This window comes from Mustela putorius, unplaced genomic scaffold (genome assembly GCF_011764305.1).
Source record: "Mustela putorius furo isolate JIRA1106 unplaced genomic scaffold, ASM1176430v1.1 tig00000577_pilon_pilon_pilon, whole genome shotgun sequence".
NCBI classification, from domain to species: domain Eukaryota; kingdom Metazoa; phylum Chordata; class Mammalia; order Carnivora; family Mustelidae; genus Mustela; species Mustela putorius.
The window spans coordinates 4,774,960-4,800,176 of record NW_025421421.1 but is presented as its reverse complement, the minus strand read 5'-3'; the positions used below and the strand labels follow the sequence as shown (position 1 = coordinate 4,800,176).

At 41.5% G+C, this 25,217-nt stretch overlaps 1 protein-coding gene across 3 annotated transcripts in view; it reads left to right on the top strand.

Annotated features, from left to right (window-relative positions):
* Positions 1–25,217, top strand: part of PRKG1 (protein kinase cGMP-dependent 1) — a 1,258,123-nt gene that overhangs the window by 1,093,765 nt on the left and 139,141 nt on the right. For 2 of the 3 annotated variants that reach the window (XM_004764104.3, XM_004764102.3), the window contains exon 8: positions 11,506–11,571. In XM_004764104.3, coding sequence (XP_004764161.1) covers positions 11,506–11,571 — 66 coding nt within the window. Of the gene's footprint in view, positions 1–6,479; positions 6,707–11,505; positions 11,572–25,217 lie in introns of those variants that run through there. The other variant, XM_013062254.2, reaches the window with a different exon arrangement.

Here is a 25,217-nt window from a genome sequence, read left to right as displayed (position 1 = left end):
TTCAGTTAGCCAACATATAACATCATTATTTTTTGATGTAGTGTTTGACAGTTCATTAGTTGCATGTAACACCCAGTGCTCATTAAAACATCTGCCTTCCTTAATACCCATCACCCGTTTACCACATCCCACACCCTTCCCTTCTGTATCCCTCAGTTTGTTTCCCAGAGTTCAGAGCACAGGGGGCCGTAGCAGAAGGGAGGGAAAACTGAATGGTAAGAAATCAGAGAGGCAGTTATTTTAATAGTTTCTTTAAAAAATATCCCCTTGTACTGTTGTAGAAAAATTTTATGCCACATTGATGGATATCTAGGTTATTTCCAATGTTGTTATTACAATGTTGTAGTAATATTTAAGGTCATTGTTTCCCAAAAGTGTGAGTACTTCTGTGAGATAAATAATCACAAGAAAAAATTTAATCAGTAGTGCTGAATTATTAAACAAAGCTGAGTTGTCTAAAAAAATGTTACACTAGGTTATATTTCTATCAATAGTGTATTCACAAGGCTGTTGCATTTATCTCATTGTTTTGTGGCCTCTTCTCTTGTTTAAAAGCTATTTCTTACTTGTCTATAAAGTGTTCAAATAATTAGTTCATTTTTTAATTGAAATGTTATCTTTTATATTCTTATTGACTTGTAGAAAATCTTTCCATATTAAAGAAATTAGCTCTCGATTATTTAAATATTTAAATGTGTAATATTTTACAACTATTTAAAATCAAGTTCATAAAGTTGTTGGGCAGGGAAAGCAAGTCTAATATATTAAAATTATTGGTAAAAATTGATCAATATACTTAATAAATCCAATATCCTGTTTGCTTTTCCTAACCAACACCAATTGTTTTGCTTGTATACAGGAGTTTTGCTTCAGCACTTTTTATTCAAATTTGTCTTGTATAAGCAAAGGCATGAGTTTCCTTTCCTAACTAATTAAGTTGTTTCTTCTGTTTATCTGTGATTCAAAGTTGATCATCAGTTTGGATGAAATTATAGTGTGTTAGATGGGGGTGCCTGAGTGGCTCAGTGGGTTAAAGCCTCTGCCTTAAGCTCAGGTCTTGATCCCAGGGTCCTGGGATCGAGCCCCGCATTGGGCTCTCTGCTTAGCAGGGAGCCTGCTTCTTCCACCCCCCCCCACCTGCCTCTCTGCCTACTTGTGATCTCTATCTGTCAAATAAAATAAATAAAATCTTTAAAAAATAAAATAAAATAAAATAAAAAGCTAGCTCTTTATTCAAATATGCAAAATAGAAAATATTTATGAGCAAGAACCAAAGAAAAAAAGGGAAAAGATCTTTTATAATTGTCTCTCTCTTAAAATTCTAAAAGTAATAATAATAATAATAAATGAACTTTCTCGATATTTCTCTTCCCTGAAGGAGCCCGGTTAAAAATCTCAATTTTAATTTTTAAGTATCAAAATACTATTTTATGAAGACTTACTAAGTTTTCTTGACTTCTGATTGTGAATATATTATTTGAAGTGAACATGTCTAATTTTCATGTGAACATACATTTTTCGTCACAGATTAACATGATCAATATGAAAATCTATGCCATGATATGCCACTGACATACTCAGATAGTAGATCACAATTACAGGCTCATAATGTCCTTTTCTATCTAAAGCAATATCCTTGGACTCAGGATGAATTGTCCCAGGAGCATTGAAAACCATAATAATTGGAACTTTCGGAAAAGTGTTCATGTTGCTAAAGCTAATTACAGCAGAGAACAGAATAGTGATCTCAGTCACTGGTTCATATGTGGGTAATGAAACAGAGAATGGGGCACTTCCTCAAGGTCATGTAGTAAATTGGCAATAGAACAAGAAAAGAGAGACACCCTCCTGACACGGTGCCTTGGATTCTTTACAGGAGAGGACACACTCCCAGCTCGAAGGCACTTTAGGTAAAAGGCCTTTGAAATATGTGCCCACACAACTTACTTAACACTGGTATCAAACAAGCATCAGTTGGGATTTATCAGTCCCTCAATTCTAGCCATCATTCTAGTAGAATTCTGTTTCTGCTCCTTTAAAGATAGGGAGAACAGAAGAATTACTTGTCAGCTCTTTGGAATGCAGAAAAAAGGCCAATGCATTATTTTATTCTTTAAAGTACTTAGAACCTGGGGTACCTGGATGGCTCTGGCCGTTAAGCGTATGCCTTCAGCTCCGGTCATGATCTCAGGGTCCTGGGATCAAGCCCCATGTTATTGGGCTCCCTGCTTACGGGGAGTCTGCTTCTCCTTCTCCCTTTGCCCCTCCCCCTGCTTGTGTGTGTGTGCGTGCTCTCTCTCTCTCTCTTTCTGTTTCTCTCAAATAAATAAGTAAAATCTTAAAAAAAAAAAAAAAAAGTACTTAAAACCTCTGAGGCACAAATGGAATAGTATGTCTGTTAATACCTTCTCCACAGCGCAAACTTTCTTTGGCCCATAAATTACGAACTTAATATGCATCACTGTCTGAAAAGTAAAGCCAGCCACCAGGTTTGTTTTGATCAAATTATTTTATGAAGTATGGTTCAGAGAAGGGGAAGCATGGAATCAGGAGGAAAGTGGGAGTCTGATTTGGGCAAAGGAACAAACATTTACTCTGTTGTGTGACTTCTTTTTAAATTTTAATAGAGGAAATTTTTCCTCCTCTTTTTCCCTCTAAAATTAAAATACCTCTAAATCATTCAGAAACAGACCAGATGGGCCCCTGAGAAAACCATGGCAACATAATATCGAAATCTATGCTTCTAAACAACTAATAAAATAACAGAGAATAAAGAAGAAAAGCAGACGCTTCCTTCTCTCTCCATGAAATACACTCCGAGAAGACCTTCTCTGTATTTGTAAGACTCTGCCAAAAAGTTTACTGTTCGAAGCTAGAGTATAGAGTCAATACTATTTGTATTCTAGCAACAGCAACAACAACAACAACAACAACAACAACAAAAACTAGGAGTTTCCTCGGCAGTTCATTCATACCCTAGCTATAATGGAACATACCGAGAACTGTCTTTAATGTCTAGATAGGAGAGCAGAAGCCATCAGTCACATCAACATTCAGAGGAACATACGCATTCAAATATGGAATATGGGAGCAGCGTGGAAGGGAGCACAATGGAGAAGAAATAGCAGTATTAACTCCTTTGCAATTGCTTCCTCTCTCCTTTTCATATAGTTGAATTGCCAACAGCGATGCAGAAGGGTCAATTTCATTTGGTTCAGTCTAATAAATATCCATGTTCATTGTCATTGAAGCACGCCATAGAATACAAAGTTCCAGTGTCCCATGAAAGATTCATTATGCCATCAATGCAACAGAAGTCATAGGAAAAAAACAATGTGAAAATGGAATTCTTCCAGATCCGTGACTCTTATTTATGATAACCTTCTGAGGGCATAGATGGAAGAGGATTTGCATCCTCTGAGGAAGTGAATTAATACAGTGGGTGGACATACCCATCAGTGTTGCCAGGAAGAATAAACTTTGGAGTTACTTTATGGATCCCACTTGGGATTGTTCTGCCTAGAGAAATACCCTCTTTGAGGTCATGTCATGAATCCCTACTCTTTTTTTATTTTTTTAAGATTTTATTTATTTATTTGACAGAGAGAGAGAGATCAGGCAGAGAGGCAGGCAGAGAGAAAGGAGGAAGCAGGCTCTCTGCTGAGCAGGAAGCCCGATGCAGGGCTTGATCCCAGGATGCTGAGATCATGACCTAAGCCAAAGGCAGAGGCTTAACCCACTGAGCCACCCAGGTGCTCCATGAGTCCCTACTCTTGAGGAGAAGCAGGGACTGCCTTGCATGGGCAAATCTGAAATGATTTCCTTGATGCTTTATTTCATCATAGCATACAATGTGTTTCCTTTAATTGAGCTTTCCAACCAATTGTTAAGTTTCTAGGTATTAGGATTAAAAAAAAAATTCACTTTGTCAATCTCTCCATAAAGATTTTATGTATTTATTTGAAAGAGCAAGTGAGTGTAGGACTGTGAGTGGGAGGAGGGGCAGAGGGAGAGAATCTGAGGCAGACTCCCTGGCCAGCCAATATGGAGGCTGATGGTCATGACCCTGAGATCATGACCTCATGACCTGAGCCTAAATCAAGAGTGGGAAGCTTAACCCACTGAGCCACGCAAGTGCCCTTAATCTCTTCCTAAAAAAATAAATCCTTAGAGTAGCCCCAGGCACTGAAGCATGTGGCCTGGCCCTCCAGTCTTGTTTCTCCCAGCCCCTGCCTTCTTTTCTTCAATCACACAATTCTTGCCTTCTTTGCTTTACAGTAAGATGTTTCTTCTTTGTTTTAAAATATGCTATTTCCTTCCTTGGGGCTCCTGCCTATGTTGCACTTGTCTCCTAGTCTTACTGTTTAACATCCTCAAAAAGGCTGTCTGTCATCTAAATTGCCAAATGAGATCCTCCCTTATCATAGCCCTGACTGTGCTGTCTGATCGGTATTACAAATACATGCTTGCATACTGATTTAACGTCTGTCCTCACTACACCGTGGATTCAGGCATACAGGATATGATAGCTCCCAGTAAATATTTCTTAAGATAATTATTGCCTTCTTATGATTATTGTTCACGAAACATGAATACTTAAGAATAATAACGTGTTTGAAGGATGTTTTGCCAAGGTGTTAACCTTAGTTATCTCCTGGTAGATGCCATCAGAGTATTTTTCTATTTTTCTCTCTTTTTGTGTTTAACTACTTTTTTCTATAATCAATATGTAGACCTATTTCTTGGGTGGATTATTATTATTTTTTTTTACCTTCACAAATGCTACTGAGCGATTATGGAAGTTTGCACAGGTGAACATTTGAACTGGGATGGAGGGTTCTTGGCAGCCTCACTTCCCTGTGCACAGACATGAGGATAACAGCTGAAACTGTCATTTGCCACAAGTGCAGTGCCTGAAAAGGTCATAGGTGAGGGAGCGTTAGACTTCCAACCCTAAATGACAGTGCAGAAATTTTCTTTCCTGGACATTTCCTTTGAAAGCTTTCATGCGATGAGTTGACTCAACTAGATTTAAATTTGAAAATGTGCAACAAAGTGAGACGTGGATGGGAAGAGGTATTGAGCAGGAGCACAGGGGCCAGTTACAAGCACAAATCAGCATTCCTGGTAGGAATGGTGATAGCCCACCTAGAGCAGTAGCTCTAGGAATGCACCGGAAGGAGAGGGACAAGAGAGAAGGCAGAGACTGAGCCAGTCTGAGCAAACCTATGCAGGCACGGAGAGAGCAAAGAATGAATTGATTCTTTTGAGCCTGGATGAGTGTAAGAATGGTGATGTGATTGGGGCGCCTGGGTGGCTCAGTCATTAAGCGTCTGCCTTCAGCTCAGGTCATGATCCTGGGGTCCTGGGATCAAGCCCTGCATTGGGCTCCCTGCTCCATGGGAGGCCTGCCTCTCCCTCTCCCACTCCCTCTGCTGTGTTCCCTCTCTTGCTGTGTCTCTCTCTGCCCCCCCCCCAAAAAAAGAATGGTAATGTCATTAACCCAAAGAGTGATGTCATAGGGTACCCACAGAAAACCGAGGTTTTGCAGTTAAGGGAGAATGAGTTGGGTTTGAGTTGGAGATTACAGTGGAACTTCCAGTGGAAGGTGATATCTCTCTCCAGAGGAGAGAGAGAAAACTTCAAATGAAGTCTTTGGAGTCATTTGTAAAGCTAAGAGTTGATACCATAAGATGAGGTGAGATTTCCCCAATGAAAGAAGTCAGAGCAACAAGCTAGAAGGCCAGAAACAGAATTTGGGAGGAACACCTGTATTTCAGTGCACTAAGGTAAAGGATTCAGGAAAATAAATTGAGAAGGTGATAGCAGAAAGAATTAGGAGACTGATTATTACAGAAACTTAGGGAATGAGTTTCCAGACGAGGAGTAGAAAGGGTCACTGCTTATGAGATGTCCTAGAAGACCCCAAAATGATGATAGGATATGGCAGGTAAAATTGACTGGTTGTTGACTCTTCGCCAGCCCTGGTTAGAAGACATGTATTTGGGTGCGGTCCATTGATCCATTTTACAGAGCGCGGGAGGCGCGAATCATGTTGGAATAACTTCACAACCAAATAGGAAGTAGAGTTGGTGTGACTGGCCTGATTCAGCTTTTTGTCCGAGAACACATACCTGCTCTGGGACCTAACTTCCGAATTGGAAGGCACAGTTGAATTTGCTGCAAATTCTGCCATTCTAGTTCATCACTAATTCAAAGCTTAATTTCAGTTTAAGTGGCTGTTGGTTGTTTATCATCCCACTTGTAGTTTGTTTGCCTTTGATTTTTGAGATGGGAAGGGTTTATTCTGTCCAGCGTGAAGCAGACTCCGCTGTGAACTTGTCCTGTTGCACTTGACTGAGAGGGTTGCTGTGAGTGCTCAGGTGTCAGTTTCCATGAAGGCTGGCTCGGAGGGAGGGAGGACTCAGGTGCCCGCGGTCACATTGCTCTAGAGCTGGAAAAGCTTCTCAGGCAGCTCCTTCGCATGAACTATGCCCTACTTTGTTCTCCTATGCTCTGTGTCGTTCTCCTGAGGTCTCGATGAGCTAGAGAGTTCCCTCACAGCCATGAGGCATAAGAAAATTGCTTCAGAGCGACAAGAGCCCGCATGAGCCCTTGCTATGGATTATTCAGACACCGACAGTGACTCCACGTTGGGATACAGCGATGATGAAGATTCCAGTGATGAAGCTCACAGAGTCTCAGAGTCGGTGCCCAGAAAACTGTGTTTGCAAATATTTGGGGTGTTTTTCATGCTGTATGATTTCATGGAAAGGAATGGAATTTCTAACTTCTCCAGAAAGGCCTAAAGAGAGAGCCCTGCTAATCTGCATAGCTTTGCTTGTAATGACTCACTAATCAACAGCATGTGTGAAGTTAATCTGCCAACGGAAACTGCTTGCCCAGTAGTATGTGTTTGTCCAATGTCAGCTAACACACACAGAGAAATGGCTGAGCAGGAGATCTGATTTTTAGAGACTGTGCGTGTGCTAGACTTGGCCCCTCATGTAGATACAGGTGTGTGTGTGTTTGGTGGATGTTCTTAATTACGGATATTGTACATTATCTTATAATTCTAGTTATGAGATTATCTTGTGGTCAGTGTCAGGGAGACTTTCCAAATCTCCTATTTCTTCTATTAGAAACGATCACATAACATGATCTGACAAAAAAGTAAGAATCAAAGAAAGCTGTTTTTATCAGTAACACGGTCTCCCTCCTTCCTCTTTTTCTCATTTAAGCTGGTATTACGTGAAACCCTTCTAACTGGGCAGATGTTCTATGTGAAACCAATATCGTAGCAGCTGTGTATGCACAGAGGACGGTTTAATAGCCACATGGAGCTATTAGGACCTCTGTATTAGACGAGTACATAATGTTTTCTACCTCAATCTACATATTTGCTTGGACCTGCCAAGGAAATAAGCAGATACAGTAAGCCACTGTATTAGCAGCTTCTACGAGTAGCATTCTCTCATTAGAAGCTTCTTTACTGTTTCTCCTAAAATCAGGGATGAGCATATGTCAGTTCTCGATCAGATGGCATTCTGTCTCTCCTGGGAGCAGGCTTTCTCAGTCCACAGGGACAGCACGCCTAGATACCCGACTGACAGGCATTAATGGCACAAAACACCTTAATAATAGAGATACAATGACAGCCTAGTGGCAACATGAGTTTGGCATTGAGTGAACTTGGCATTTAATAATTTCCTATTGTAACATGACTGCAAAGTAACATCGCAGGGCTAGGACAGAGCCACGGATAGGAATTCGAACACTGTGAACATCAAAACAGTTTATTGAGTTAGTTTTGCAGTGCACCACCCATGCACATGTGAAAGCTGTTTTTATTAACAAGTAAATATATATATTTTTATGGTGACAAGCATTATGACTACTTACTGCTCCCAAGTCATTCTGCATTAGAATGCATTTAGAATTGTTGTCAGAGTGGAATCTGGTAGCGGAGTGCATAGGAAGTGGACTTCTGTGGACGGACATGGGCTCGGGAGCCCCTCAGCTCTGTGTTCAAATTCCAAAGGCAGCTACTCATAGGCTGGGTTTGACTCTGGGGGTGCTGCTTAACCTTTGTCCTCTTATGTGCAGTTGAGATAAAATATCCACCCTCTGCTGTCTGCGTTAAGCGAGATTTGTACAAATCACCTAATACAGTTCCTGCCATATACTAGGTACTGAATAAATGGCAGATATTATAATCTAATGGTTAATATGTGGTTTTCCCCATGTTATGCTTCTTTTCTGTTTTGATATACATTACTAGGTACTAAGGCTGACTGTAGGTCATAATTCACAGATTTTCCTTTTTAAAATAAAGTAATTCCAATTTTTCTTCACAGAGTCACTCATATTTTATTTTCCCCATCTCTATTTTAAAATATTTAGGTGTTTTCTTTCTGTTGCAAGAAAATTGAATTCACTTGAAAAAGGAGATCCAATTTCGGCCAGATAATACAATAAATGTTAAAATGTTGGAAATTTGGGCTGAAATAGTTAAAAAATGAATATGCACAGAGAATATGTTCAGAACAAAGCATTATTTTGTATATATTATATTTTTAAAGACTTTGTGGGCAATTTCTAAATTGTCAAGATGGTCATATATTTTAGGAAAATTCAGATTTAATATGTTTTCTGTAAAGCTGTGATAGGTGCACATTTTGTTTGTTAGACTAGCAGCAACGTGTAGTAACATACTACCGTGGGCAGCCTCCTAAGAAATAAGTCATTCTTGGACACCTGGGTGGCTCTGTTGATGAAGCATCTGCCTTTGACTCAGGTCATGATCTCAGGGTCCTGGGATCCTGGCTTGTGGGGGCCTCCCTGCTCAGAGGGGAGTCTGATTCTCCCTCGGCCTGCAGCTCCCCCCCCCCCCGATCCCGCACTTTCTCTCTCTCTAAAAAAATAAATAAATAAAACATTTTTTTTAAATGAAGGACAGATGGACAGATGGAAGAAAGGAAGGAAAGAAAAGATAGTCAATCATATGATTTATGAAGGACATAATGGGCATTACCCATGTTTTCTGCCCATTGTTGTGTCCACTGAAATTCCTGCTCAGAAAGTGATCATGGAATTGAAAATATATCGTTTGCTCCCTTGGAGCAGAAAGAGTATCTGCACTCTGTTGGGCAGGGGAAACTGCTGAGCAGCGTGGCCGCGCAGGAGAGGAAAGAACCAGCATGCAGAGAAGAACACGCTGCTTTTCACCCATGGGGCGTTACGACGAACTTAACTCTGTCGCGCTTAATGCCCTCCAGGGAGCACGCGCTCTTACCATTCCCATTTCAAGGCTTTCACATGGATTATAGCTTGCCTCCTAAATCTCGCGTGTGTCCAAAGACTGTTCTCTGCTCGTCCTACCCATGGGCTCGAGGCTGTGGTACCTTAGCCATTTTTGGACCACACAGTAGGCACCTCCTGCATGCCCCTGCATTTGGGGTAAGACAGAGAGTAAAACTTGCTATGGAACCTGCCCCCGGATGGTTTAGTGGGAGGGGGATAGAATCGACAACCAAGTGTCCCCACAAATAAGCGTACAGATTACAGACTGTCATAGGTCCATGGGTCGAGAGGTGCATCAGGCCATGAGATCAGATGGGTAGAGAACCTGGTCGAGTTAGTTCTAGTGAATTGAGGAAGGAAACTACCCTCCACCCCCGCTCCATAGGCTGGGGAGGTGGGGGTGTATTCAGCAGAGAATAGAGGCAGCCAGTTTGGCTGGAAGGTGAGGATTTGAGGGGGGCACTGGCAGAATCCTGTCGGGGCTGAGGAGTTTGGAATAAAAGTTACAGCCTCAGATGTGAACTTAGTATGACATGTGGGTTAAAGATACACACTCAGTCACTTCTCTCCTTTAACAGCAATAAGCAATGAGAAACAAAAGTGGAAAAGGTTGCTTTCATAAGAGAAAGTGATGATGTAAAACACCCAAGATTTCTTAAAAAAACCACACCAAGGGAAAAAAAAAACCCAAACCTAGTGAAAAAGATAAAGAAATTTTACTTACATTCCTAAAACTAGCTGCAAACAAGTGGAAGGTCATGTGATGTGATTGTATGAAAAAGTAATGTAATAAAAACTCCTTCTTCTGAAATCAATGTATAAATGTAACACAAATCTACCAGAATCCTAGTGTGGATTCCCTTGGAAGGGAAAACATGAGTTTAAAATCTCTGTGGAATAGGAATCCTTAACAATTTCATCAAGCTGTTTCTGAAAAATAATTTTAGTAAGGGGGCACTTGCTTACCAAATATCCAATACTAATGGTTCCTGTGAAACAACTATAATTTTATCTCTTTAATTTTTTTTAAGTTTTTATTTAAGTCATCACTACACCTAACATGGGTCTCAAACTCACGACTCCGAGAGTAAGAGTTGCGGGGTCTACCCCTGAGCCAGCCAGGTGCCCCACAGCTGTAATTACAACACTGCAGTGTAGCAACAGTGAAAGACATTTCAGCAGAAAAAATACTGGGTTCAGAAATACATATGAGGACATAATGTATTCTGAAAAAATAAAAATTGAGCAGATATGTTTTTATTTTCAAGACTTTAAAAGCCTATTGTTAGAGACCTATGATATTTGGGTTATGATTTTTAGAATGTATTATTAACAGCATATTATTTCTGTGTAATATATTTCCAACTTATATTTATCATTATGTTAACTTTGACATTTTACTTTTCTAGGGAAAAGAGTACATTTTCATGTATAACTTAATGTTTTCATACAGCGGTACTATGACATTTTTAGTAGCTCAGAATGAAATGCGAATGTTAATTTGCAAAGTCTGTCTTTGACCTCTGGGTAAGATGAGAAATAGAAGAGCACATTTCTAAAGGTTTAAGAAGTTCATAGATATGCCTACAGTGACAAATTGGATATTTCCAAACAGTATGTACACATTTCAATCAGAGCAATTAATATTTGTCAGATAATCTTGAAGAACCGAGAACTGTGGTATTGATGAATAACTGTGTGTTAGAAGTTGCCAGAAGGTTAGCCACATTAAAACAGGGTCTCTGAGGTGATAATTAAAACAGATCCATTGTTCTCAAGGTTAGAATAATAAATTCATACATAAACGGGTTACTCAATCCTCAGAAATCTACCTTTGGGTCCTTTAAAAACTCTCATTACTCACGTCATTACCATCCGCATCATTATCCAGTTAACTCCTTAATTCCCCAAAGAGCTCAGGGCTATGAAGATAGAAAATTTTGCTTCACTTGCATAAATGAAACTTTCAAATCAAAAATTCTAACTCCTGGATTGTAACCGTAGGATCTGAGGGATTAATGGCAAGAATAAGGTGGTTCCTCGGGATGAAGGAATTCGAGACATCAACAAAGCCTAACCCCAGGGATGGATACATCAGAGGGGCTACATGATTCACTGTGTCTCCTGAAAGGAATCGCAGTGAACACTTTTCTCTGATTTTAAAAGTTCTTTTACTTCAACGTCTCTCTCTTTCTTATGCAGGGAGGATGTGAGGACAGCAAACGTAATCGCCGCAGAGGCTGTGACCTGCCTTGTCATCGACAGAGAGTGAGTACTCTGCCTTATTCTGCGTCATACGTGCTCGGATCCATGATGGACAGAAGGTCTTGGAACTAGACATTGTTTTATGGCGTTATAAACCCTTGTTTGATATTCTTTCATTTCTAAAGTGAGTTGTCTACTTGATTCTCACTCCCTGTTATTCTTGGAAGTAGTTGGCTCTGCCGTTCTATCCTGGGGAGTTTCCACAGAATCTTAACCAGCAGGAGCCCCACCACAGTTATCTCCTTGACATGCACAGGCCATTATGAGATGGCACAGAAATGTCGTCAGGGTTCATGAGACACAAGGAAAGCATGGGTCCCCGTGGCTTTTTTGTTTTATTTATTTATTTATTCATTCATTTATTGGGTTTTTGTTTTTGTTTTGTTTTGTTTTGTTTTACGAGGGAGGATCTTAGGAATACTAGCTATTTGGGTAAATTTTTAGAGTAATAATTATCACTACTGCTAATATTACTACTAGTAGTAGTATTACGAAATGGATCATTCCTTCAGCATGTTTTAGTTCTCTCCATTCTCCCATCCCCAGACTCTTATAAGGGACACATTTAAGGAAGATACTTTTTGGAGAAAACATCATTTTAGACGTAGGTGTGTATTTAGGTTCATGACAGGTGTGTTCGAGGATGCCCAGCCCTGTTCCTTCTTTCCGTCTGGCTTTGCTAGTCTCATCGCCTGAATGCTTTATCGATGCAACTACAAATATCTGATGGCTGATGCATCCAGGGCCTGAATAAAATGTGTGGGTGCGATCTGGAAGCCGTCCCCCAGACTCTTCCCCATTGCTGTGTGTGTGGAGGAATGTATCAGAAAAACCAAGTGGCTGACCGATGGGCAAGAATAGCAAAGCACCCCTTCGTGCAGTCAGGAGAGCTGGGATAGGCTGTGGGTGTCAGGATGGCCTGACCCAGGGAGCCAGATGCGAGCAGTCCGGAATGATGGGGGTGCATGTGGAGCTCAGCAAGCTCTAGGTGGATCACCCAGACTAAGGGCTCTTTCTTTCAGGAAGCTGGTAGAAGCTGGGGAGGGAAGGAGGGAGGAGGGAAAGGAAGGGACTGAGGAGGGATGGAGGGAGGGGGGAGCATGAGGCATTGGTGGGCTCTTGGAGAGTGTCCTTGTGATGAGTTCACACACACATCCAAGAAGATGAAGGAAACAAAATACTAAAGGAAATACTTGATGGAAACAGGGCCACAGGGGAGGAGACTGTGGACAAACAAGGGAAGAATTCTTGGAGAACATATGTGTCTTTTCTTTTTCCTTTTTTTTTTTTCTATTTCTAAAAGGAGAGGTAGAAAATTTATAGAGTTGTAGATAAGGAAAGTTAGAGGAACTCAGATGGTCTTGACCTTGCCTCTACAGTGTAAAGCAAGAGGGACACCTGGCTGGCTCAGTCCGTAGAGCGTGCAGCTCTTGATCTTGGGGCCCTGAGTTTGAGTCCCACATTGGGTAAAAGATTACTTAGAAGTAAAATCTTTTAAAAAATAATCATAAAATCTAAAGTGAGAAAATCTGGCTAGATTTTCTGAGGCTATGGGTGTGCCAGGTGACTTGGGTGGACAGGTAATCATATCAATTTATATCCCTATAGTCCTTTAATAATTTATGAATTTCCATATGCATGGAATCCCAGCTGGAAGGTAGAGCGAATGTTCAGCAGAATAGGAAATGGAAGCCCCTAGAAGCTGAATAACTTGGTAAGATTTCCTGGCTAAACAATAAGCCCAGATTCATCAGAGAAACAAACTAGATGGGATTTTGTGGGCTGTCTGGTCCTGCTTCTTCAACTGAGTTAAGTGAGGTCCTGAGGAATGAAGAAATGCCACATCATATCATATACATACTTTTGCCCTCATCCGATTTTCTCTTTTTTTCAAACCTAGTCCTGGGTAATGAATGGGCTTTGTCAAATAAAACCCAGTAATTAAATCCTGACTAGACCACGTTTTGAGATTATGGACAGTTACATAAATCCTACATCTCAGTTTGCCCATCTGCAGAATGGGATAATATTGCCTAGAGTTAAGATTGTTTTCAAACAGCTTATCATACTTGAGGGTCCAAGCACATATAGTCTGTACAGTAAGCATTCAGCAGATGTGGTGTCCTCTTCTTGCAGAAGGCAGAGGAGCCGCTCTGATTTAGCAGTTTGCTATCTAATTGGCAGAAACTTATCCTTAGGGATATATACAGAGGGGGTACCTCTGTATATATACAAGGGGGTACCTCTGGATATATACAAGGGTACCCCCTTGAGACAGGAGATGTATAGAGAAAATGGCCTGACTGTAGCAGCCAGAACGTGCATTTCTGTATCTTAGAAGAGAAGCAGGTCTTCCCACCAAATGTTGAATTCTCGGCTTAAAAAAACAAAACAAAACAAAACAAAACCCTACTACCACCACTGCCACCACCAACAAAAAACACCATAACTAAAGTCTCCTGTCTAGAGCCATCTCCTGGAACTTAACTGATGGCCAATTAGGGGAGCACCAGGGCTTCATCCCATGCAAACAGATGGCAGACGTTAGAACTGTCAACACAAGGAGCTGCTTTCTCAGATTTACAAGCGAGGTACCATGTTACATAAGCCAGTAATTATGCTTTATCATTCCAGAGGGAGAGCCAAAGAACATTATTATAACTAATCAGGCATGTCAGAATTTCTTTTAGAAAACGCTCATTGACAAACTAGGAAATGATAAACAGATACATAGTTTTCCCAAAAAATATTCTCTGGTGATTAGATTCTTGCAGCCTTGTCATGGTCTTAGTAACTAACTGCAGTGATTCTAGATTTTGCGGAAACTGACTAAAAAAGAAGGGTATTGGTCTACTTCCATTAATAAAATTTTTGAATATTTAACAAAAAAATTAGGGGTCTTTAGCACCTCTCATTTTGGAATCCATGAAAACAAATAAATGTAAAAGTAAGTACATCATTGCATTCTATAATAGGTCATGCAAGGCCTACTTCTTCATGGACATGAGTTGTGGATGAAGCTAGAGATTCAAGGAAGATCATTTATTTTTTTGACATGTTGAGATTGTTGTTAAAAATAGTAACATAACTACTAGGAAGTACTATAAAAGTTTTTTTTTTTTTTTCCCCCCAGGAAATGAAGATCTAAGTTAGAGTTCTAACTATTCCTCATTTACTGTGTAACTTCCCAGATGTAGCCATACTGGTTGTGAAAATTAAACTATTTTCTTGCTAATTGGTAAATAGCAGTGGTCTGAGGGTCCCTGTGGGTCCCTGTACTCCCCTACTGCCCTGGTCATCTGATCCCCGCCCTGCCCCGTCCCCACCCCCGCCCCACAACTCTCCCAATATCTCCATGATGCAACAATGAAAAGGTGACTTCCGGTAGACCAGTACTAGTATCCATTCTGATTGGCCAATTCCTGTGTCATATGATTAATTGTTTTTGACTATCACCCAAGGTAATCTCAGGCTAAAATAACATCTCATCACCACTGGTTTTCAAATTTCTGTTTTACCAAATCCAGTGTTCAAATAAAATACAAACAAAGTAGGAATTTTTCTGGCTCCATGGGGGCAAAATCCCTAGAGTACCCAAAGGTCTTCTCTCTGTCCCTCTAAATCATTCCAGGTGATGCGTAAGGCCCTCCATGGGACTCCAGGAATCACTGAAATAATTTACGAACCGCATGTAGCTAACCTTTACATCACTGAATTTGGGATATTTGGTCATGCTTTGGAGTCAATTGTGGCTTGAGATGCTTGTCCCTGAGACACAGTGGGGGATGGAGACCAAGAACTTGCCTACAGGAAGTGCAGTGTGCAGGGGCATTAAAATGATAAGATAGGAGGGGGGCTCAAATATCAGATTAGAGGACATTGCAAATGGCACCTTTAGAAACCAAGGCTTCCCTATAGATCAGGGAAGCTGGGGAGGTGATGGTTCAAAATTTTAACGTCCCAGAGCTCTTGTTGCCTCATTTGTAATAGGCATATTCATGCCATGTGTGTGAAAGAATGGTAAGACTCTAGCTGTGGGGCTAGTGGTTAGGAAGCAACTCTTAAGTCCGAGGATGGTCCCAAGACTCGTTAAACATAGGAAAGCAAACAAGTTACCAAGATAGATTGGATAATGAGAAAAAGTCACTGGAACTGATACACTGAAGACTCTTTCTCAGTACCCAAATGGGGCTAGGGTATCAACTAGTCTAGTTGGGGTTAGAATTAGACTATAGGAAATTTTACATTTACTCGTTAAAAAAATTAACAGTGAATGTCTGCTTCCTGCCTCAGATACCCGAATTCCTGAAATAAATAAGACACAAATTCAATATGGGTCTGAAAACTGAGTGTATAGCGGTAGCTCAGAGACAACTCTGTGTCTCTCTTAAATTTTTGTTTGCTTCTTTACCAGTGCAGGCAACAAAACCTCCTACCTTCTGATCACCCTACCCTCCACCTGTCACTCTTTTCTCTTACTAGTTTCCAGCTCTTTAGCCAATACCGACATCAGTCTCCAGAGGTCCTGCCTCTGATGCTGGTCTCCACCCAGATTTCTCCCCAGCCTTCTGGATGCTGGTGGGTTGGTTTCTTCCTCCACTTGCCTTTGCTGTGGTTAGTCAGATGTTCCACTCCAAGGTCAAGAAAAAAAAAATACTAAATCCACTTCATCCACGCCCTGGGCTAGGTGTATCAAAAAGTTGGCCAGCCAGGAAAGTGCCTGGAAGCCTTGTTTATCAGGACTTCACACCAGAGGAGATGGAAATATATGGAGAAAACTGCATTTATCCAGCTTCTCTCAGAGGGAGAGCCTTCTTCTCAAAGTGGGGCTGAGACTCACTAAGAAGCAGGCTCAAGGCAAATGATCACTGAAGTGCCCAAGAAAAATTGTGGGTTGCCTTAAGAGAAGTTTTATTTTCTGAGTGTGCAACGTGAAGACAGAGTGACATGACTTAAACCAGGGGCTGGAAAACTTTCTCTAAAAAGGGGAGCTAGTAAATATTTATGCTTTGTGGACTCTGTGTTCTTGGTTGCAACTACCCAACTCTGCTGCAGTGATGAAACATGAACCAAAGACAACACATCAATGAATGAGCATGGCTGTGACCCTGTAGGCTTTATTTATGGACACTGAAATTTGAATTTCATATTTTCAGGGATTAAGAAGTATTACTCATCTTTTGAGACTTTTTTATTTCCACCATTTAAAAATGTCAAAATTATGCATAGCTAATGGCCATACAAGGAAAACAGACAATGGGCTGAATTTGGCTTACGAGGCATAGTTTTGCCACCCTCTGACTTAAACACTCTTAGAGAATCAAGTGCTGTCCCCAGCGGTCCTGTTCTGATTTCCCTCCATGTTGTGCTCTATCTTTTTTTGTTTTAAAGACTTTATTTATTGATTAGAGACAGCACGAGAGGGCCAGGGGGCGGGGAGACAGACAGATGGACAGACAGTGCACAGGCAGGGGGGAAGGGTAGAGGGAGAAGCAGACTCCCTGCTGAGCAGTGAGCCTGACGTGGGGCTCCATCCCGGGACTCTGGGATCAGGACCTGAGCCAAAGGCAGATGCTTAACCAAATAAGCCACCCAGGTGCTCCTTTTTATTTCTACTCTTGCATTGTCTAGGACTTCACTCTAAATTTGCATTAATTTGGCTAATAGCTAATTGGAAATTAAGACCCTTCTCTGCAAGAGTTATTTGTATGTTGATAACATACCCCAAAGATGGAAAAATCCTAAAAATCCAAAAGATTTTAGTATTTCGGGGGCCTTGGGAGAGGACAACAGGGGAAGGATCTGGAGACCGTAGAATCTTTCAGGCACCCTTCAGTCAGTCTCACAAAGGCCTATGCACCCATGGTATTTGTCCCACTTCGGTCTCCTGGGTCCTCCTTAAATACCTTGCCATCCTGTGTCCACACGATAGGACTATAGGGACCACATGCCATGTTGTCTGTAGTCACATTGGTTAACTGATAGGGTGATAAACTGAAAATCTTTCACAGCCTCAGCCTTTCCTGCAGCCTAAATGGATTGTATTTTAGTTCCTTTTCCAGAATGAAATCTAGGGGTGATGTGAGGATATTTGCAGGCTGATCACAAAACTACGTATGCCTTACCAGGACTGTATCAGCTGTGATCCTTTGGGCTTGTCTTTTCTTAGGGAGCTGTTATTGATGGGTATGCTTTCTTAAAAAAAAAAAATATTAAGCAGGAGAGATAAAATCCAGAAGTTTAGAACACAGAGGTTATGTTTGTTCAGTTCAGTGATGTGACTTGAATTATAGCATGACCTGAGCAACCATGATCCGACTATGAAATAAGCACGTTTCCACCAGAAAAGAAGGATAGCTAGAGACCATTTGTGGTTTTAGTCATGGAAAGAAGGGGGGGTGGGTAGCAATTTGTCATGTGTGCCTATCCTAGTGCTTTGAAATGGCAGACCTTCCTGCCGCTGCAAGTCCCTACAGAGACAATGCATGGCATCCCTGGAGAAGTCGTTGAAAAGGCCCAGCCCCTTGTTTCATCCACCTAACTAGAAATTACTGGTTACCTGCCGTATGTCAGCCACCCAGACATCTAGAGGCTGGCCATTTAAAGACAAATAAGTGAATATTAAATTACTGATTTTTACATCTATTGTATGGATCATTTCCAACTCTCATCTATGAAGAGACAAATGTGTGGAGGTTTTCACAGTACTCTTTTGAAACCTTTTGACTCTGTTCAAAATAAAAGCTGTCCAGTGTCATTAATATGGCTAGGCCATCAATCAAAATGCACTGAGTTTTTGGTTTGGAAAACCTTGTTAAAAATTTTAACATCGTCAGTGGATTAGTTGGAAACCCACAGCAGAGATTTAAGAAGTAAGAGGTACTTTGCAGACAGGGGTTGGACATACATTTTCCATAAAGGTTGAGATCGTAAATATTTTCGACTTTGTGGCCTGTCTTCTGTCCCACTGGCCAAACTCATAGTTTGCTAACCCCCGTTACAGGTCAGCTTTCCTTTACAAGTATCAGGTCTAAGAGTATCAGGTGCACTCAAGTCACACTGTTTAATTCAAAGAATGAATCAAGATGGTTAATACATTTACATTCTTGTCTTCTAATGCCATATCTTAGAAATTTAGAATTTAATGAAACTTTGAAAAAACTCTCTTCCAAATTCCTTAGAAATGAGAGAGGTGAGTTCTGGAGGGAATATGGACATTATAAGTTCTTTTTTTTTTTTTTTAAGATTTTATTTATTTATTTATTTAAGAGAGAGAGAGAGAGAGCAAGCAAGGGAAAGGAGAGGGAGAGGCAGACTCCACACTGAGCATGGAACCCAATATGGGGCTCAATCCCAGGACCCCAAGATCATGACCTCTGCCATAATCAAGAGTTAGGCACTCAAATGACTGAACCACCCATGTGTCCCGAGTGTCCAAGTTCTTTAGTGCCAGGGATGGGATTACAGGTCTCATGGTATCAGGTTCAGTGCTTTTTCATTTGAATCATGTTATGATTTAAATTACCAAGAGAGAAATTCATGTGTTTGTTAATTCAGTAAGCACACAGTGAGTATCCAGCCTGTGTTAAGTCTTACGGTCGGTGCTGTGATAAAGAGAAATGCATAAAAAGAGATAGTTGGTTCAAGAAGGTCATAATCATGAAAACACACAAACAGTATAAGAGTCCACCTGAAAAAGAAAAAACGGATGGTGAGCAGATTAAGCACCTGCCTTCGGCTCAGGTCATGATCCCAGGGTCCTGGGATGCAGGCCACTGTCTGGCTCCCTGCTCAGCCAGGAGTCTGCTTCTCCCTTTCCTTCTGCCACTTCTTATGTTCTCTCTCTGAAATAAGTAAATAAAATCTTTAAAAAAATAAAATCTTATTGAGCTAAATCTGAAGAAAATTCTACTACTTCTAAGAAAAAAGATTATTGTGTCAAATTGTTTGAGTTCTAAATGGTCTGCCAATCTCCCTGCCTCACAACCCCATTGGGGCTTGATAGCTGAATCACTGAATTAAAAGGACAATTTGGTCATTTTAGTCCATCGATTTCATTAAGAATATACAAACCTATACTCAACCATTTCCGTGGCCTTTTGTAATAATCTGGGATCTTCTTCATTTTTCATGATACCATCCTCCCCTTGCTGTATGAGACCTTGATGTTGCTTGTCTGTGTTGACTCATGGACCACAAGCTTGAGGAGGGTGGAAGCCAGATTGTTGTTGTTTGTGCTGCCTCCTTGGTTCCCCACAACTTTTTGGAAAATGAACTGAGTCCTCACGCACTATCTGTTGGAACGAAGGGATGCTTGAAGCTGTATGGACACAGGAGTCTGAACAAGAAAAGCTTGTTATAAAGAATTAGTAGCTGTAATGGGGGATTGAAGTTACAAGCTAGCAAGAAAGGAACAGAGCTCTAGAGAATTCAGAGATAGTAGATGCAAGAAGTCACTAGCCCTAGGCCAAGGACACCCTCCCTTTTTCCCTCTGCACTTCCCCACCCTGCTGGAACTGAGAACCAGACCTTGCTACGTATGGAACAGGGCTCCAGAAACTCACTACTGAGAGAGACTCTCAGTGTTTTTTATGGAGTGTGGTCCTGGGTGTTTTAGGATATTTATCAGAATCCTGACTTCTACCCATCAAGCAGTTGTAACGCTCCCCACCAACCATGAGCAGAACAAGCAAAAGCGTCTGTACACATTGCCTAACATTCCTGGTGGGGCAGCATCACCCCAGGTGGAAGGACTTGGCAGTGGTTTGCACAAAGACAAGGGATTTGGAAAGACAGTCCTACAATAATAAGTGGAATGTGGCAGAGACAGAGGATTTAGGAGTTAAAGAAGGGAACAGTCTGTTGGACAGGAGGAGTGCAGGGAGATATGATTGGAGAGAAGAGATGAGGTTAGATGATGAAGAAATCTGATGTATGAAACAAAGAACAGGGATTCTGTCCCCTGGGCAGTGAGGAACCCATGGGAGGCTGTGGTACTGCTGTGTTTGGTTTTGAAGGAGGGGGTTGGAAGGTGGATTCCAATGGGGTAGAACTCAGGCAGGGAGACTGCTAGGAGAGTGCTGAGCCCACCCCACAGATAGCTTATCGAGGTCTGTGAGTCTCCACACCACCCCAAGGCAGATTTGGGGAAATAATTAGATGCAGAGGTAGAGACGTGCTTTGATCTTGGGAGGCATGGAGGGATGTCTCTCACAAATGGACTGAGGTGGAAGAAGTCGGTCAATGCAGTTATGGGTGTGATAAATTCCACCTGTCAGTGGTATTGTTCAGACAGAGAAGTCCGTCGTAGGTTAGAAATGAGTTTGTTTCCTGACAATCAAATGACGAAGGGAAATTGATGTCGGAGTTCACAGTTAATCCATTTTAAAATATTACAATCACAGCCTCGGTTTTGTTAATTATACTGATTGTTTCATCTTACCTTGGTGAATAAATAATTCCTCTTGTCCATACAAATGCTTAAAATCTTCCTGTATTTCTCTGCCTTGCATTCCACCCCCCCCACCACCACCACCATTCAGATGTCTCAAAACCTTACTTAGAGATCCAACAATGTCTTTGGAAACAGTTATATGAATGAATAAGAAAATCTGTGAACACTATGTTTCCATGCTTGAAAAATTTATCTTCCCGTCTTCAGTTAAAAAGGCAATATTTGGAATTCTCTGTAAAGGTCTTCTGTGCAGTGTACAGGCTGTTTATTTGAGGAGGGGATCGTAATCCTTCTGGGGTCCTAGAGATAAAGCAGGAAGGGGAGGGTGCCAGGACCCGCTTCTGACAGAAGCTTAGCCAGTTAGAAATCAACACAGTAATCATTATGTTTGAAAATTGAATTCTGTGTTAAATATTCACTTTTTTTTTTTTTTTTTTTTTTTTTTTTTTTTTTTTTTTTTTTTAGTTAAGTGGTTTTGCTTCCTTTAGGAGGCACGCTTCCCTGGTGAGACAGCTATTACAGGCCCAGCTGGGTCATAAACATCTAAGACTTTCCTTTTTATTCAATATGTCAAGCAGTTAGTCCTCATTTTGAAACTCTTAGCATAGACACATGAATTGGATTAGCATCAGCTACAATAACAGTGAAATCTTATTCCCAGACTAAGCTTTACTTAAAGAAGGGCCGTCCAGGGGTGCCTGGGTGGCTCAGTGGGTTAAGCCTCTGCCTTTGGCTCGGGTCATGATCTCAGGGTCCTGGGATCGGGCCCCACATCTGGCTCTCTGCTCAGCGGGGAGCCTGCTTCCCACCCTGTGCCCCTGCCTACTTGCGATTTCTGTCAAGTAAATAAATAAATAAATCTTAAAAAAAAGTGGGAGCCTTCCAGAACATACTGGGTTGGAGGGGGTTTAACGGTCATGTTATATACAATGTACATGCCACAGTCATGTAACAGAACTAATACTGAAACAGAAACCAGGCTAGCAAAGGCAAATCACTGGTTTTTGATAAGGATGTTGTCACCCTCCCAGATAAACTGTAGGCAATTGATTTAGTTTATTGTCATCGAGACAGGAAACCTGAGATCTCACTGAGTAGGCACTTTTATTTATTTATGCTGCATTATTTTCCCTCTTGATTTTGTTCTGTTTACATTTTTAGAGAGTTGGTGTCAGGTGATAATAAGCATCATAACTGCTCACTGAGAAAATTGGAAATCACAGAAAGCCATAAATACAATCCTGCCATTCAAAGGTCACTAGAGTTGATATGTTCATTTATTTCCTTAGAGAGATCATACTGCCTTAAACTGTTTTCTGTTTTGTCCACATGCAGGGACAGCATACATAAGTACACGCCTAGAGACAGGTAAGGAGGTGGACAAATTTTCACTATCATTTTTTTTACCTAGGTGCCAATCACAAAGCTAGTCGAGACTGATAGACTGATGATAGATACACATGAACACATAGTTGCACTCAGGGTAGCAATATGAAGAATGCTTTTCGTTCTCTGTTACCAAAGCGAACTTGGCTCCAGCCAGCCAAAGCATCATGTTACAAAACCTACATCTTTTAAGACAAGAAAGAGTACATGAACCTGGCCCTGCTTTTAAAGCATGTGACGTCACATTGCCTTACTGCATAGACCCTTTACCATTGACTGGGTAATAAAAGCCTCTCGTGGGCATGATTCAAGTTTCTCTCTCTCTTTCATTTCTTAAATGTGCTTGACCATGTAAGCTCATTTCAGCTTTTAACTTTTGGGAAGAATTCTTCACATATACCCCTGTCCCTCTTGAAAAGTATTTCCTTGAGGAGCTCCTCAGTGGGAGAAATGCTCGTTCATAGGGTATCCATATTTGAGCATGGCTGTGTAGAACCGTTCTCCAGCTCACTCCCCAGTGGTGATATGTGAGAACATCTGTCACACAGCACTCTGACCAGCTTGACATTTTGGTTGAAGCAGTCTTAAATGACATGATGGAGCCAATCAGCCCAGGGCATGAAATATGTCAGCATCCAAGAAGCGTTGGTTTGACATTTATTCTTCTCTTGTAATTGATACATGGAGCCTAGTTATTCATTTTTTTTTTTCATTTTTGCAACTGCTTTTTCATCCTGGAGAAGAACAAACACATTTAAAAGGTTTCAGAAAATCGTGAGAGCAGAGAAGGACTCAAATAACCTTTTTCTGAAAGGTCAGGAGTAAATAGTAAAGGCTAACAAGCTGCTTAGAAAGGAAGACTAGACAGGGAAAAGTGGAAATCATCCAAGTGACCAATTAAAATAGAAGTCAAAAATTATGACATGAGAAGGCTCCCATGTAGAGATGACGCAGACTGTGGTCATCAGTGGGGAAGAAGGACAGGAATCCCGAGAAGTTAATACATGAATTTCTGAGTATCTCAATATGATGCTTTTGTTTTTGTATTTCATCTCAGTCCAACCTCACAACGTCCCTGTGAGGAAAGAGGACATAAAGTCCAGAAAAGGAAACTGAGGATCGCAGTGGCTCAGTGACTTTCTCAGAGCCACACAGCAGATGTATTACACCCTTTTTATGCTGCTACTTTTATGCCAACAAATCAAGGGTCCATTGGCAAGCTAGAATCCATCAAGGGAATCTTTTTGAAAGAGGAGAGCGGGAGAAATTGGGGCAGAGAAACCAAGTATGGTGTTTCCTAGATGAGGCAGAGCATTGATCATCTGAACAAGGCAGCAATAGGAGAGCTGACAAGGAGGAACAAAGTCAGGAGAGATCGCAAAGATAGACTTGATGATCAGCTTGGGTGAAAGTGAAGAGTCATACGCAACCTCAAGATGTCTGGCCTGCATGGCTGGTTGAAAGATACTTGCGTGAAGGAGGCAGTTTAGACAGCAGTGAGTCTGGGTGGAAGGTGAGTCATGCAATGATGACTGAGTTGAGTTTGAGGTGACTTGTGAGAGAGGCTGGTGACCCAGAGCACAGAGATGCATTTCAGTATGGACCTGCAATGTTCAAGGATGGAGAATTTGCAGGGTGCCTGGATGGCTCAGTGGGTTAAGCCTCTGCCTTCAGCTCAGGTCATGATCTTGGGGTCCTGGGGTTGAGCCCTGCATCAGGCTCTCTGCTCAGCAGGGAGCCTGCTTCCCCCTCTCTCTCTGCCTGCCTCTCTGCCTAATTGTGATCTCTGTCTGTCAAAGAAAAGAAAAGAAAAGAAGAAAGAAAGAAAGAGAAAGAGTTTGCATAGGTGGCAGCCATTGGCCTGGGATCCTAACTGGCACTGGGATGCCAGCTGAAGACTTCAGAGTAAATTATATTTTCTGGAAGAGCTTAGGGAGAGCATAATGAGAGTGTTGTGTAAGAGCTAGGGTCCAGTGCCAATCACACTACCGAATCCCAGATCAGCTGCTTCTAGCTCTGTGGTCTCAGGCAAGTTACCTAACCCCCTAAGCCTTATCCCCTGCTTTTTGCTCCCAACCGGGAGACCTTGACAATGTCTGAAGACATCCATTAATTGTTACAAGCGGGCTTTCTGAGGAGATCCAGGGGGCAGAGGAGAAGGATGCTGGTAGGTGTCATGCGGTGGTGCCAGACATACCTACAGCAGAGAAGGATCTGATCCCAAAGGTCAGAAATACTGAGACTATAGAAACTTGCTGTAAACCTTCTATAAAATAGGGATTGTGGTACTTCCCTCATTGAGTCATGGGGAGGTTTCCATGAGATAATGCAGGAGAAAAATAAGACTGAACCTCTAAGCAGTAACTGTTTCAGAAAAATAAGAATCCATGACACAGGAGGGGAAGACAGAGGATGAAGGTTGGGTGATGGTGGCGGGAGAAGGATGGGTGGCACATGCTGAGACATAGCGTGGAGAAAGAGGAAGATCCAAAATGACACATCAGGGGAAAATACAGTGCATTTGGGTGTGTTGTCATGGATCCTGTTTCTGGGCTGTGCCTGGAGCAGCTGGTCAGCAGGGCCATGGAGCTCCGGCAGGTCACTGAGCATGGGACCGGAAGGAGACCACTGGGATTCCCAGTTAGCAGATTAGCAATAACCCTGAGCGGGGAGCTGTAATACGAGGGAAAGAAAAATGGGACCAGAATGGCAGGTGGATGCAGGTTGAGAATTCCATGAAAAATGGCACTGAGAGAGCTAGTTCATTCGAGCTGGCCATTTGGTCACAAAGGTTAGTGTTGTGTCTTAG